The following is a 14,700-nucleotide window of genomic DNA, read 5'->3' on the forward strand; positions in this document are numbered from 1 at the left end:
AACCTCGGCTCACTATAAATAGTGCTTTATCTTGCCAGAACAGCTCTGCCTGGGGACCCGCGTCAGCCCCCCGTCCCGGCGGCGTGCTGCCCGCTGCCACCCAGCCAGGAGAGGGCTCACAAGATGACAGTTTCCAGTAAGATCGATTAAAAGAGTCAACATCTGGGTTTGGGGCTTCAATTTGCCTGGAAAACAGGGTATTACCCAGATCCTCTGGTCTACACCCTGCTCTCAGAGGCACCGAAAAACCCAGCAAGTTATTCTGTGACCGGGACTCCGCTCCCTCGAAAGGAGAAAATAAGCTTCAAAATAAATTTTATACTACATCTGAGGACAGAAAATCTTTCAACAGTGCCCCTTTAATGTATGTGATCCTAAATAAAGAGCTTCTTCTACACGTAATGAGGTTGCAGGGACAATTCTTTCCACATAAATCAGACATTTGGTCCTAGGGCAGCGTTTAGCTCTGGCCATTTCAAGCAAAGACAAAACTGTCATTTTGTTCTCCTCTAAATGCAAACAGCAGCACGTTGTGCTACAAAGCTGGCGGGGTTTTCCTCTTTTATTTTTTCCTCTTTATTATGAACTTTATAATAAAGTGAAGTATTTTCTCCCCTGCCTGCATTTTGCTCCTGCTTTTCAAGCAAGCAACTGCACCACAAGTTACCACCAGTCCCTCGCTCCCAGCCCAGGTGTGGGCTGCCCGTCTTCCCAAAACAGTCCCCATAGCAGAAGAATAATCTTAACAAGTGCACACAAACACCACGGATCAAAGTCCGTAGTCCCCGGGCTCACATTTCTCTCATTTATTTCAGTTTTTATTTTTAAGCGAAGGGGGAAAAGTCATGGCTCCTGTTGCAGGATCAGCCCTGGCTACACGAGACAGCATGGGTATGGGAAGAAGGATGGAGGGTGCCTGGATCTGCCCTGGCATGCCCCAGAAGAAAGACTTTAACTGCTCCGGGAGAGGAAAAGAGCACTGGATGCCTACTACGGCACAAGAGCCCCCCACCCATTCCCGTGCCAGCAGAGCTCGGTCCCAGAGCGGGAATGCCCCGCTGGTGGAAGGTGCTCCTATAGCTGGGTAACTCCATCCACACCAAGAGCTGCAAGAGTTTAGAAAGAAATAAACTGCCCCACCTCCAACCAAGGCTGTCCCGCCTGCGCAGATGGCTGCTTACAGGCTGCAAAGAGATGACCCCCCTGTGCTTGTTCATCGACAGGGAATGAAAGTGAGCAAAAACCCACCGTCCATCCCAAACTCAGCCTGGGAAGGATTGGGGAGGTCTCAGGTCCAAGCTCCTGCCCAGAACTAGGCTGACCCCAGTAAGAGTCTGGGTCCCACAGGGCCTTGCACAGTCCAGTTTTGTCGATCTCCGAGGCTGGAGATCCCCCACCCTGCCCCACGCCCAGGGCAAGAGGTTTTCCCCTTGTACCCCATTGCCATTTCCTTCAGCGCAGCTTCTGGCTGCCCCTTCCATCATCCTTCCTCCTGGAGGAACACGTCCAATGCCCCATGCTCTTCACGGGCCTCCTGCTCCAGCACCCTGCCCACGACACGCCAAACCCACAACTCCATCCCGCTCTCAGCACAGGCTTCGTCCTGCTGTCTTGGGTGCCAGCAGGAGCTTTAACCTGGCCCCAGTGATCAGAGCTGGGGCTCCTCATCCGTCATTCCCACCCAGGAGATACAGATTGGTGTTAGGATTGCAACTGGGCTTAACGTAACAAATAAGAAGTTGGAGGAAGCAGCAGAGGCATGGGCAGAAGCTGGCTGTCCCGACATGGTCCCTCCTGCCCTGTCCCCTGGAAGGGAGGATCGCCCATCCCTGTGGTGATGGCAGTCACGTCCCTGCTCCACCAGGTCCCACACATGCAGATGCTCTAATCACCGATGACATTACGGGACTTTCTGAACTGGGCAATGCCTCCATGTAGTGGGTGAAGCCTCTTGACATGAGGTTGCTTGTTGCCCCCCCCATTTTATTTCATTTTTTTTTAATAAAATGACATGCCTCCATAGAGCATGGTTCCTGCAGCCCAGCTGCCCCACATCTGCCTCCACTGGCCTTTCAGCCACCCCCCAGGGCTTCACAGCAAGGGACGGAGCCAGCACGGAGCTGAGCATCCCTCAGCTCAGGCTAGAGCCCCAGCTGGGCCTGGATGCAGCCTTTTGGCAAGCACAAAACTTTTTTGGATAGCGACGTTTAGGTCTGAAAAGTTCATGTTTTATCCTAGAGACAGTGTGTGGAAGAAGGAGAAACACTGTAGAACAAAACCAAGGGAAGAGCAGAGAAAAAAAAATGGCAGTGCTGGGTCTCCTTCCTGAAGGCATTTAAATCCCTGCCCTGTGTCTTCAGCAGAGGAGCCAGCGATAGTGCAAGGAGCTTTTTAGCACCACAAAAATCGGCACTGGAGCCACTGACCGTCTTTTGTGCTTGATCTGTAACAGCCAAACTGCTCCGGAGTTTAGAGCATGTGAAGGTCCCTGTATTCCCAGGAGGCAGGAAAGCACGAGACCCCTTTAACAGCTCCTGGGAGAGCCGCGTGCGCACGGGGTGCCAGCCGAGGCCACCCAGGGAGCGTGGGGGGGACCAGAGGAGGCCCAAGGGGGGGCAGCCCCCTTCCTCCCCCCCACGGAAGGGAAGGCAGGGGAGCTGCCGGCGCTGCCCTCGCCTGTCAGAGTGCTAATGAAATGCTTGCTTTGGCAGCTGGAGGCAGAGTCTCCAAGCCAAGCCACGAGAAGAGGTGATAGACTCAAGCCCTTGGCACTGTTTTAATGTTCTTATCATTAAGAAGTTTGTTGGTACGTTTGGCTGCATGGACATTTTCTTTAGCATAAGCTAGTCTAAGTTCTGGGTAAATACAGCTAACTATAACCAGCGAGCAGCTGCTCAGTGCTTCACATCTTCTGAAACTCAGCAACATAACTCCTGTTTTACTCGTGGTGAAGACTGGGAGACAAAAGAGTCAAAGCAGCAGAGCCAGGAGGAGACCCACATGGGAGGTTTAGGTGCCGTGGGCCCCAAACAAGCCATGGCAGTGCATGGCAGGACCCAGATGCACAGCTGTGGGTCTGGGACACGGATCGCTCCCAAGACCCCAGTTTCAGCGCCAGCTACCTGCAGGTTGCTTTGATTTGTGGCTGCTCCCCAGAGAGACCCGGGGCACCCCAAAAGACCCTAGACAGGCTCGTGGACAACCACTATCCTGACGCTCCCTTTCCCCCAGCCCATCCTTGCCTGGATGAATTCTGCTGCCAAAGATAGATTAAGCCTTTTTTTACCTTCCCACTACATTTTATAGCACTACCACCCCAAACCAGCCATTCAAGGAATCCTGAAGTGACAGCCCTAATATCAATCAATGAGCTGTCACTGGAGAGCTTTTGATATCCTTGTCAAAGCAGTGACTAATTGCACTGCTTGAGCATCCATCCATCAAGATATCAAACCCAGGCTATTTCTGCAGGCCCTAAGAAGAGCTCCTGTCGTCCTGCTCTGCCTCTCCAGCAGTAGTTAAGCAGGCAGGGCCATGCCTGGGAGCTGCTGGAAGCACGTTCCCGCCAACACAAGTGAGGAGGATGGTGGGTGGCAGTCAACAGGGTGGGTAAAAAGGGGCCAGGACCAACTTCTGCTGCATCAGAACTCTGAGGAAGGGGCCTGGGGAATCAGAGCAGGGCATCAAGAGAAGACAAAAGGAAGAGGCTTCTTTATGGCCATGGCTCTGATAATGAGCTATGACAGGCAGAGCAATGCACAAGCTGACAGCCATCAGCATGGCCTTGCCAGCATCCCCAACAACCAGGGCAGTGAGTTTTCCTCTTGCTTAAATGCTCTCTTGACTTTCTGCTCCCAAACCTCTGGCCCTTCCTTCCAAATCAACCCCCAACAGAAAACTTTCACATACAGCATCCTACCACCACTTACCTGCTGACTTCCAAAGCAGATAGAAACCATGCCATGGGGCCTACATTGAGCACAGGGCTATTACGAGTCAAAAACAGCAATAACTAGGATTGACTATAAAGACATGTCTCCTACCTTGCTTTGTGGGTTCTGTTCCCTTGAGGGCTGGTCATGGTGACAGTGGCATTTGAAAACGGTGTCTCGGCAGACGTGTTGATGGCTTTGCCATTGCTCAGCTCCATGTAGGTGCCATTAATGGTGTAGGTCACAACACCATCAGCGTCCTCATAATCAACATAGAGACTGTCAATGTGTGACCCCACAGAGTTGATTGGGTCTCCCTGGGCAAAGATGCTGTTCATGGTCATGTTGAGCACCAGCTCCTTGGAGTCCGAGGTCTTGTCCAGCAGCTTGTCTGTGATGGCGTTCTCCGAAAGGAATTCCCTGGAGGTGAACCTGGGGTCAAGGTCTCTGTCGTCATGGTCTGTCTGGTAAGTAGACCTGGTTACGTTTGAATCTAGATTGGAGCCAACAGGGGGAAACAACAGTGACAACCACAAAATGCATTCAGGCTGGCAGGCGAAAGCAGCCTGGAGCAGTGGGGGCACGCCGGAGCCTGAGCAGCCAGCCGGGAGGGTAGAGGCAGGAGATGGGTTGGGGAGAGGGAATCTCATGGGGTTGTATCCGTTTGGGAAGAGTGTGAAGCTCTGTGGGTCTCATCCTGCTATCACATGGCCAGAAGAGAGCTCAGCACCTGCCAGCACTGCCCCAAGCAATAGCAGAGGTCAGAAAGGAAGATGCCCTCCTGGCCCCAGAGCCCATGCAGCCATGCTGGGAAAGCACCCGAGGCACTTTGGTGGCGGGATGCCCAAGGGACTGGAATGGGAAGGAGGTTGCTGGGGGCTGGGCAGAGGTGGGAGGTGATGGAAGATGTTGTGACGGGGATCTCTGTGCACCCAGGGCTCCCTCCTGTCCTTGGCATGAGGCAAAGCAAGGCAGGGCACCAGCGAGGAGACCTTACCCATGGCCACCCCCCCCACCCGCCAGAAACCAGAACCTGAAGGGCAAAGAGGATTTATGAGCAGAGACATTTTAAAAAAAAAAAAAAAAAACTTTCCAAGGTTTCCAAAACACAAACCAGCAGAATCACCAGAGGTAGAAACAGAGCATTTCTCAACAAGAGCTCTGAGAAGCAGAACGGTGAGGCCCAAGTCTCCTTACCTTGGGGTTGTTTGCCCTTCAGTTTTGGCTCACAGTCAATTGTTTCTGCTCTTTCATAGACCTCATTGGTTTCCTGACCTTTGCTCAAGTTTAAATCTTCCTCCGTGTCCTGCCTTCCAAACACCTGGTTCTCCAAGTCTATCCTTTCCCTGGAGATTTTCCCAAAATAGGTTGCATTGTGCTGGATAAAACCCAATGGCACGTCTCCATCGAACTCTCTGCTTTCTTCGCTATCTGACTCAGAGAAGGTGTAGTAGATGGGCTGCAGATTTTTTGAGTGTGGCTTCCTCAGGAGGATGTATTCAAACGTGATGGATGGATTCTTGCCATTTTGATTCCAGACCTAGCAAACAAATTAAATTATTAGCGGATGCAGTGAATATACAGCATGCAAAATTTGTGATTCATTGTGGACTTGACAGTTGGTGAGCGTCTGCTTTGCTATTTCCAATCTGCTTTCTGTCGTATGGCCAGCTTCTTACAACTGGAGCCCAGCACAATTTTCCGAGGGTTATTTGGCAGCACCGCCCTGGTGATTAGCCCCAGCTCAGGGACTGGGAGCCACAGGTCACGGTCCCTCTGCCACTGAGCCACCAGAGACTTGAGAGAGCCACTTCAGAAGTTACCCACCATCACTTGCAAACCCATGTTTTGTGGCTTTATGAGGAATGTGCACACACCCCTTCAGCGACTACATCCCTGCTGGGGATGGGCACTCACAGCTGACGCGCTACAACCCCTCCCTGGTCTCACGCTTTAGAAGGACCCAAGCAACCATCCCTTCCCCGTCCGGAGGAGCCCGGGGCTGCATGGAAGATGGCAGGAGTTGGGCCTCTGGCTGGCTGCCCAGAAGAAAAATTAAATTACTTTTCTTCACATGCCTGGTGTTAGATGGTTTGCTTTCAAGAAAGGGTTGGGGTTTAAGTTCTGTGCACTTCTCTAAGCTGTCTGTCCCAGTTTCTTATTTTTACTTTTCCTGCCAGGTAACATGGATAAAAATGCCGAGGAGTAGAAGAGAAGTGCCCCCACAATGCCTGAGGCATCTTCTCCCTGCAGAGCGAGGGGTCACCAAGCCCACGTTCATTATTCACAGCCCTGCCTGCACTCGAGAGCACTGACGCAAATAAAATAGGTTCGTGCAAGGAATCGGGCACAGTCACTGCTCCCACTCCGCTCCCCAAGCTGCCCAGGAAAGCTGGGAAACCACAGCAGAACTCTGCTCCCACGCCCACCTTTTCCTCGATCCAACGCAGATTTTCCCTTCTCCATCACCCTCAGCCTTGCAAACTTGAAAAGTCAAAGCTCACCATTATATTCAGCCCTTGGTTTGTTGGTCCTTGGGCGACAATATACTCTATGCCGGTCTCATAAACATCCATGGGCCTGCGGTACTTGAACACCGTGCCTGCAATGTTGAAGTTCTTCGGACTGTCAACTTTGTAGTTCCCATTGAAGAAGTAGTACCCGGCTTCATCAGCCACAGCTTCAAACAAGAGAAAAAAATCAGTGCCATCGCATGTAAGAGCGGAGGTATGGAATATTGCCACTTGTGCATTCGGGGATAAAATTATTAGGGTGTCACAGTAATAAAACAAGTGTTTCTCCTCCATTACAATGCATTTATCGCCTACTTCCAACACATGTCATGCGATTACATGCCCAGAGTTCTGGGCCATGCGTCCCTCTACATCGCAAGCTCCTGGCTTATGGCTTATGCTAGCCCACGGCTCCTCTCCCCCTTCTGGCACTAGCACAGCATGAGCATTTAATAATCCCAGCTCCGCAGGCAATAAGCAGACCGTCGGATGGCCGATGGCAGGACTTGCCTCCTTGGGAGCACTGAGCTGCTGCCACCTGACCCAGCCGTGGCCCAAGACAGGTCAGCCAGAGCTACTGAGGAGCTGCACTAAACCAAGCCTTTTTCATTCAAGCCTTCCTGCCCATGGCCACGGGCCTCTGAGGCAGCACCAGACCATGACGGCAGCATGACAGTAGCAAATGCGCTTCTTCTGGGCAAGCCCAGATTTTTCCACCCCCCTCCTGAGCAGCTCTGCCACCTCCATCACAAGACAGATGGCGTGGCCACCAACACTTCAGCGAGGCAACGTGTAGGTCCCATCTCCTTGGCGCTGCTGCCACGTGGCCATTGCACATTCCCCAAGCGCAACAAGGTCAAGGGGATCACAAGAGAGGTGAAGTCACCCTGCCATCTGTGACCTGGCACCAGGCGGGTTTGTCATAACACGCTGAAGTGGCAACAGTATTGACCAACAGCGTCTGCGTTAAAGCAATCAAAACGTTGCTATGTGCAGCCCGGCTGCTCCCACTGCAGCGAGGAGAAACGCGCTGGCTTAGACAACGTGGTGGTGATTTACGTTGACTATGGATTTAGCTCATGTCTGCAATAAAACTACATTCATCTTCGCATTGGAAAAAGCATTAGCAAGTATAGGCATGCATTGTAGGGAAGTACCAAGAGGTTATACACACCCAGAACATCTGCAGATTTTTTCCGTTCTACTATCTGGATATCCCTTGCTCCGGCAGGAATGTGCGTTACCAGAGAATAGCCTATGGGAAACTACAGATTAACGAAAGGAACTTTGTAACGAATAATCTGAATGAAACACTTGGTAGTCAGTATTGCAATATATCAAGCAGGCTGGCCTCGATCCAAAATTATTTATAAGGAGTTAGGGATTAAAAAAAACCCTAATGTCGACAGCTGTTAGGCTGCAAACAGGACCTTATTGATAATAGAAGATAAAATCCTGGTTTATGGTGGAAAAACACAGCCAAGGGGAAAAAGAATGCAATCTTTACACGCACAAATAACAGATTTAGGTAAACTGGTATAAGAAAAGATCTCTGAAAACTGCTTTGTCAGCTAGAGAAGCTGCCCTGGGGCTCAGTATTGAACCCTGCGCCAGCCGGTCTTCCCGAAGCCCCAGCAAGAGATTCCAGCTCGGTTCCCCCTTTGCTTGGCACTAAGTGATGGGACGAGTCCTCCCCAGGCCACCGAAGTCCCCGCAGCGTGCTCCGTCTCACACTGATCCTCAGGGAGCGTTAATCACTATTCCCGAGTTAGGTCGCTATACTTAGGGCAAGTAGGTTCTGTTGCTTTACTTCACACTAATTTTGGAAATCCTGGTCTTTCAGAACACCCCAGCTTCCTGTTATTACAAACCATTTATTTCTAGTCTTACTGGGTCATGAGAAATAAGACTGAAATAAGACTAAAATAGACGCCAGCCTCTTGCATAACCCTTTCGCAGCATTCAGCGTCACAGACCTCAGGCTTCTGACACGAGTCATGCAAAGTTACTGTTTTTCTTTAAAGGTGGCTTTCCCTGCCCAAATTTACAAGTGGCATTGACACACGCGCAGAACACGTGGGAAAAACTGGAGCAGGGCAGTTGGTAAGAGCTGAAAGCAGTTTATCAGAAAATAAATACATTTTAAAAAAATTAAAAAAACCTCTCATACAAATAAAGTAGAAGATCCCCAAAAGCCTTACCAAGATGAGAATTTCCTTTCCGGTAACTGCCGGTCACATGAGTGCAGCTGCTCCCATCTCCTTGGCAAACTCCACATTTATCCAAGGTGTGGGTGGAAAAGAGAATGCCATCGCATCCAATCGGCTAAAAACAAAAAATAATGCACAAATAGAGTATTGAGGGTCAGGCAAATGTCGCACCCATTGTAATTTTCTGAATGCTACTAACAATATTTTTGCTATAATGTTTAACAACCTCACATTTTCCAGACACGCAAACCCCTCGGAAATCAGTGTATTTGCAGGATGTTCCATCCCGAGCCTGAACCATTAACTGTCTCTGACCATCCACAGTGGTGCAATGGAGGTCACAGGGCTTGCTAGAAATGTGAACATAGTCATCTAAGGGGAAAGGATATAAAGATATATTCAAAACAGCAGAAACACAATAACTTTTCATCCTACCAATGTCAACGAATCTCTGCCAAGCTAAACAACAGCAGCAACAGCACAATTGCAGAGCAGCCGGCAGCTCAGAAGTTCCCATCTCTTGTGCTTCAGGCCGGACAGGAGATGGCACTTCTGAGAGCGTGCCAGCCCACTGCTGCAAGCCCTCGCACAGCCAGGCCGTCCTCCCCGCTGCCAGGGACGGGCGCACCTCGGGATGCCAGCGCGTCGCCAGCATCAGCCCAGGGCAGGCACCGAAGCGGGAGGAGCCACCACTCTGTGCAAGGACTCGCAGTAGTGATACCCGTACACATTACACAAAAACATATGCATGCTCACATATCAACTTTTAATACATGACTTAAATTAATATAGATATACTGATACAAGCATACATATAATTAAGACTATATTCAAAACCATAGCAGCTTAAAACACAAGAACTTTTCCATAAACATTCACTCAAGTCGGACTCCATTCACCCTTTGCTTTCTGCAGGCAGCTGGCTGGCTGCACCCACTGACACGGCAGTCCCGCGCTTTGTAATACCCGCAGGAAGCAAATGACAGATTCATATTTCATCAGAAACCCAACGCTAAGTGCGGAGCTCTGCCAACTAGCGAGCGGTCATATACCCACTGGCCCGCGTGCCCAAGCAAGGCAGCATCAATGTCAAAACATTATTCTGCAAATCCCCCAGGAGCCACGTGAACGCCTGCTAAAAAACAAAACAATTCACTGTAACTATTCTGGTGAACCATCTTGAAGAGCAAATACTTTTAAAGAAATTGTCCCCTTGGCATAGGGAAGGGACAAAAGCAGCCGAGGAGCTATAGTCAACCCAGCCTGCCACGGGCCAAGTTCTACCACGCTGACCCTGCCCAGAAGGCTGGCGAGGCAGGGGCTCGCTTCACATAAAAGGAGGCAACAAGTAATTTCATGAAGCGTAGCTGTTCTTAGGCATGTACAGAGACCCCTAAAGCAAGAAAGTTGCATTGGACCCCGTCTTTATTTCCAAACCCAAATGGCACCGTGGATCTGAGGAACCAGCGCTCAGGAGCCTCCTCCTCAGGAGAAAGGTCCCGAATTCCCAATAGCTCTAAAAATTGGCCATGATTTTTGTTTAATGCTTGATTTCAATGGGAGTGAGGTGCCTAGGAATAACATAAAAATCTCAGTCTCGGACTCCCACGTTACTCCTGCTGTTCTGCACCGCTCCCCCCGGCTGACCAACCCACTGGCTGCATCTCGGTGACATTTGACAGAGCCCGTGAAGGGTGTGGGAGGGAGCAAATGTCACCGAAATGCAGCGCAGCCAGCGATGGCCCCAGCTCAAAGGACACTTGTTGGGGTGAGCCGGCCTCTCCCTGCCAGCGCAGCCCATCACCCCGTGCTCCCGCATCCTCCTCCAGCCTTCCAGCTCTCTGGTGCTCGGGAGCTGTGACCAACACAAGCTACAGCCAGGAATTCGTGTTGTTATTTCATTTTTAAGCTACCCTGCAGCTGCAAAAACGTGCCTTTGAACTTGGGAGGCAGCTGATTGTGTCTCTGAAAAATCACTTTAAAACAGGAGAGGAGGAGCCTTCCCGCAGGCTATAGCATCATCACTATCAAAATATTTTGGCTAAGCATTATGAAACACACAAAGAATGTCTTGTTACCAGGATATAAAGGTTTCCATTGATACGTTTTGCCGTTATACACATGGGAGTTAAATGATGAACACTGCTCTTCTCGGAAGCTCCTTCCGTTCGCAGGACACTCCTAGAATGGGATACATTAATATCCTGATGAAAACAAAACGCGGGAAAGGTTTCTGGCACATCTCGACCGGCTGCAAGGAGCGTTTCCACCGCCTGCCCCATCCAGAGCCACATCCTCCTCCTCCCGCCGCAGGGACAGCCAGGAGAAACCCCCCCGGGAGATGGTGCAAGAACTACCCGCTGGGTTTTATGGCCCCCAGCGCAGGCAAAAGGCCCAAAGCCCCGACACGATGGTGATGGGCACCAAAGGAGGGAACTCCTGTTGGCTTGGAGGAACAACAGGGTGACAGCTACAGGAGAAATGGTGTCACCTCTCCAAGGGGCCCAGAAATGCCATCGCAGGAAGCGAGCATGATTTTCCACGGTTTATATCGGGTGTTCCTGATGAGAAAAAGGATATCCTTACTTGTACTTTGCAGAGCTGGTATCTTTTGGATGTTCCAGTGCAAGTTTTATTAGCCAGCCCACTCACTGACTTTCTTCTGAATAAAGAAACGATGGTTAGACAGGGGTCAGAAAGCCTTCTTTTCCCTTTTTTAAATATATTTGTCCCCTGCTTCTGTAAGCTCGGCCTCCATGTAGCAGAGCCACACAGACATCTAGGGCAGTCTCACTGGAGCTGAGAGCAAAGGTCTCTCTGGCTACCCGCAGCAACAATTATTCTTATTACAGCTCCCTAGGAGGTATCATGGGGACAAGGCCCTGGGGACAAGATTTGCAAGGTGCCTTCTGGCAACCACAGCGCCCGGAGAAGGCAGAGCCATGCACAGAACAGCCGGGATCAGCGGGTCCCCAACCAACCCTGCACCACAGTGTCCTGGCCCCTGTGCCCAGAAGCCTTGAGAACGGGCTTACACCATGTCTGCTGCCCATCTGCACCGATCCCCGCAGGAGACACCTCAGGGCCAGCACAGGAATAGCTTGGCTGGTCCTCCGGGCACAGCATCCTCATGGCAGCACGCTCAGGGACATACTTACCTTCTCCACAAGCAGCGTTTGACAGACAACACCTTCTCACCAAGTGCTTATCTACTGAGCGATGACCTTCTGGATCAAGTCTACCTCCAGCAAGCTGGAGCTCCCCGCACCCTGGCGGGCGGGCGCCGTACCTCTGCCGCAGGCAGTGCCGCTCCTGGGACTTGACGCCTCCCCCGCACGTCCTGGTGCACGCCGTCCACTTGGTCCACTCGCCCCACCAGTACGCGGTGACGTCTGCCCCTTCCTCCAGGCTGTTGGAGGTCTGCGCCAGGTCCTGCTTGAGGCACCAGGTGGGTCAGGGAGAGAAGCAGCAGTCAGCAGCCGCACCTCAGAGCCTGCGCGGGGGGGCTGAGGGCATCCCTCGCCCAACCTGCCCCAAGCGAACGGCGCATCTCCTTCTCCATCTGAGGTCAAGCCCGAGATTGCCATCTCGCAAGAAACCCTGGATTTTTCCAATTGTGTTTTCATTACAAATTGGAATGAAATGGCAATATTTGGGATTCCTCGGGAAAGGAAATGTTCATTGTTTCTCTCAGTTGGCAAAACAGAGCTCCCAAACAACCCCAAACTCTCCAAGTCTTTTGGTGCTCTCTGATTCTTGCTCCACCATGAATTCAGGGAGCTGAAGAGCTTGTTGCAGCCAAGAGCTTCACTGAAAGCTTGAGTAAACCCTTGCAAATCCACTCTGCAGTGGGAGACCATGCCGGGGGACGCTAGCAGGCGGGAGGAGGCCATGTGCTCTCTTTGCAAGTACAGGTTTGTCACTTGAGGGTCAAGGAGGGTCCCTGACACCCCCATCTCAGGCAGCAGCGTGACCATGCATCAGAGGGCAAAGGAGCTGCTCCACCAGCAGTGTCACCACCACATGCCTGGGCTCAGTAAGGCATTTGCATCCCTTCACAAGGGGCGCAGAACCTCCTGGGGGGGTCCCAGCTATTGCTCATTACGGGGTAGGGATGTCTTTTTCCATCCAGAATCACCAGCTGGTTAGGGGAGCTCTATTAATTCTGTATTTACTGGGAAAGGGATAATAATATTCCAGGCAAAGTACATGAAAGTTCCAACCACTGCAGGGACCAGGGAAGCGGTGCTTGCTCCAGAACAGGGCACGGCCTTACAGAGCCCTGGAAGTGATCTGCGCCCCCTCTTAGCCATGGATGGTACAACTTGAGTTAAGCCCAGACTAAAGAGCTGGGCCAAGTCACACATCCTCACATTTGCTGGAGAGCCAACTCACGCGCAGACCAGTCCTGCAAGTCCCAGGAGTTACCCATCCCAGACCCCACACCATTTTAAAGCCCAGGGATGTCCCAGCAAGGCGATGGGCTTACCTGAGCGATCACAAAGGCAACGTTGCCCACGAGAAGAAGGGCCAGGGTGCCTTTCAGCTGGGACCGCGCACTGATGGAGATGCTGCTCCACCTCCACTTAGATATCTTCATCCTGGAAAGCAACCAGACCCCACACTAAGCAAAACTCCCATCCAGCCCCACCACCCGGCGAGAGCAGGGGCCGTTTCGCAGCCTGGGTTACACAGCACGTGTCTTCTTCGGCATTCCCGGTCAGCTAAGTGACACCAACCACCAGTGACTGCAAGGGCTCCATCCTGAAGTTATATTTAATTAATGGCAGCATTAACACGGTACAGGTTCGCATCCCGTCTCGGTTGCTATCCTCCAAACCACAACTTTGCACTGGTTCCCAGTGGCTGCGCTTGATACCACCAGTGCGAGCCGAGGCTCCCAGCCTGCCTTGGAAGAGAACGTGGCTCACACCAAAGCAAGCGTTGCACAGGAGGCAGCGAGTAACAAGAAGCGTCCCTGGATCTATAAAAGCAGCGCATTTAAATATCCTCGTTTACAGAACTGCTCCTGGAAGAATGAGGTGAAAGGCTTCATAGACAAAAAAATGCAATTAACAGCCATTATTTTTCCCTTTTTCATTTGTTCCACTCTAATTCCCACCGATTCCCAGGGAAGAAGCCTGTTCTTATAGAAAAGAAACCACCCACAATTAAAGAGCAGAAATGAAGTATCCCAAGTGTCAGCCTTTCATCTCTCTCTCCATCTGCCTCATGAAAGAGAGCAACCCAGAATGGCATTTTCTTAAATAAAACCCAGCTCAAAACCACAATACGTTTTATTGTGAACCTCACTGCAAGAGCCAGAAAGGAGCAGGTTTCAGGAAATCATGCTTCCAGGCAATCAAAGCAGCTCATGTCTGTAAGAAAAAGAAAAAAAATAAAAATATTCTCCCCTAAGCTAATTTCCCTTGAAAAGTAACTAGACAGTGTCTTTGGGAAGTAGGGAGGAGGGAGAGGGGCTGCTCCTGGGGAGAGGGGGCAGGACTGCAGACCTGCAACATAAAGAGCTTCTTTCCTACCCCTTTTTTTTTTTTTCCTCTTTCCTTCTTGCAAGGGTTTTTGTGGCAGTTTTGGAAATGCAGAACCGCCAGCAGTGCCAGCACGGCTTTGGTATCTGGCTTAGAGAAATTACCAGAGGGCTTCCAGGTCCCCAACTCCGCTTTGCGATCGCCCCAGGGTAGAGGTCCAACATGCAAAAGACACTTTCCAAGAGGCAGATCCATTGATTAATGGAAGCCCAGAGCGCTTGGCTGGGGATCCCGGGGACAGGTGGCTGAGACTTGCCTTACACTTGGTTTTCATTAAGGCTTCCAGACACTTCTGACTCAAAGCCAATAACCGAGCTCGCTCAGGGTTTATCCTAGAGTCGCTCAGAGCTGCATGTTTAAATAGAAGAAAAAATTAAAGAAGCGGGGGAGGGATGTCGCCGACGAGCATCGCGGTACCGGAGGGAGCCCCTGGACCTGCCGGCGGCGGGCGGGCGATGCCGGAGGGCGGAGAGCGGCGCCGGGCAGCGCTGCCGGG

At 51.3% G+C, this 14,700-nt stretch overlaps 1 protein-coding gene across 21 annotated transcripts in view; it reads right to left on the reverse strand.

Annotated features, from left to right (window-relative positions):
• The window catches only part of ADAMTSL2 (ADAMTS like 2), a 68,599-nt gene that overhangs the window by 13,667 nt on the left and 40,232 nt on the right, over positions 1 to 14,700 (reverse strand). For 2 of the 21 annotated variants that reach the window (XM_074609380.1, XM_074609373.1), the window contains exons 2-13: positions 14,461 to 14,552; positions 13,964 to 14,033; positions 13,145 to 13,256; positions 11,945 to 12,087; positions 11,242 to 11,317; positions 10,734 to 10,836; positions 8,882 to 9,027; positions 8,647 to 8,770; positions 7,620 to 7,700; positions 6,437 to 6,612; positions 5,130 to 5,472; positions 4,044 to 4,425 (exon numbers count right to left, since the gene is read on the reverse strand). In XM_074609380.1, the coding sequence (XP_074465481.1) occupies positions 4,044 to 4,425; positions 5,130 to 5,472; positions 6,437 to 6,612; positions 7,620 to 7,700; positions 8,647 to 8,770; positions 8,882 to 9,027; positions 10,734 to 10,836; positions 11,242 to 11,317; positions 11,945 to 12,087; positions 13,145 to 13,255 (1,685 nt within the window). In that variant the 5' untranslated portion in view covers position 13,256; positions 13,964 to 14,033; positions 14,461 to 14,552. Of the gene's footprint in view, positions 1 to 4,043; positions 4,426 to 5,129; positions 5,473 to 6,436; positions 6,613 to 7,619; positions 7,701 to 8,646; positions 8,771 to 8,881; positions 9,028 to 9,707; positions 10,668 to 10,733; positions 10,860 to 11,146; positions 11,612 to 11,944; positions 12,088 to 13,144; positions 13,257 to 13,963; positions 14,034 to 14,308; positions 14,553 to 14,700 lie in introns of those variants that run through there. The other 19 variants (XM_074609378.1, XM_074609369.1, XM_074609375.1 and 16 more) reach the window with 14 other exon arrangements.

Source organism: Larus michahellis, chromosome 15, assembly GCF_964199755.1.
Source record: "Larus michahellis chromosome 15, bLarMic1.1, whole genome shotgun sequence".
Classification (NCBI taxonomy): domain Eukaryota; kingdom Metazoa; phylum Chordata; class Aves; order Charadriiformes; family Laridae; genus Larus; species Larus michahellis.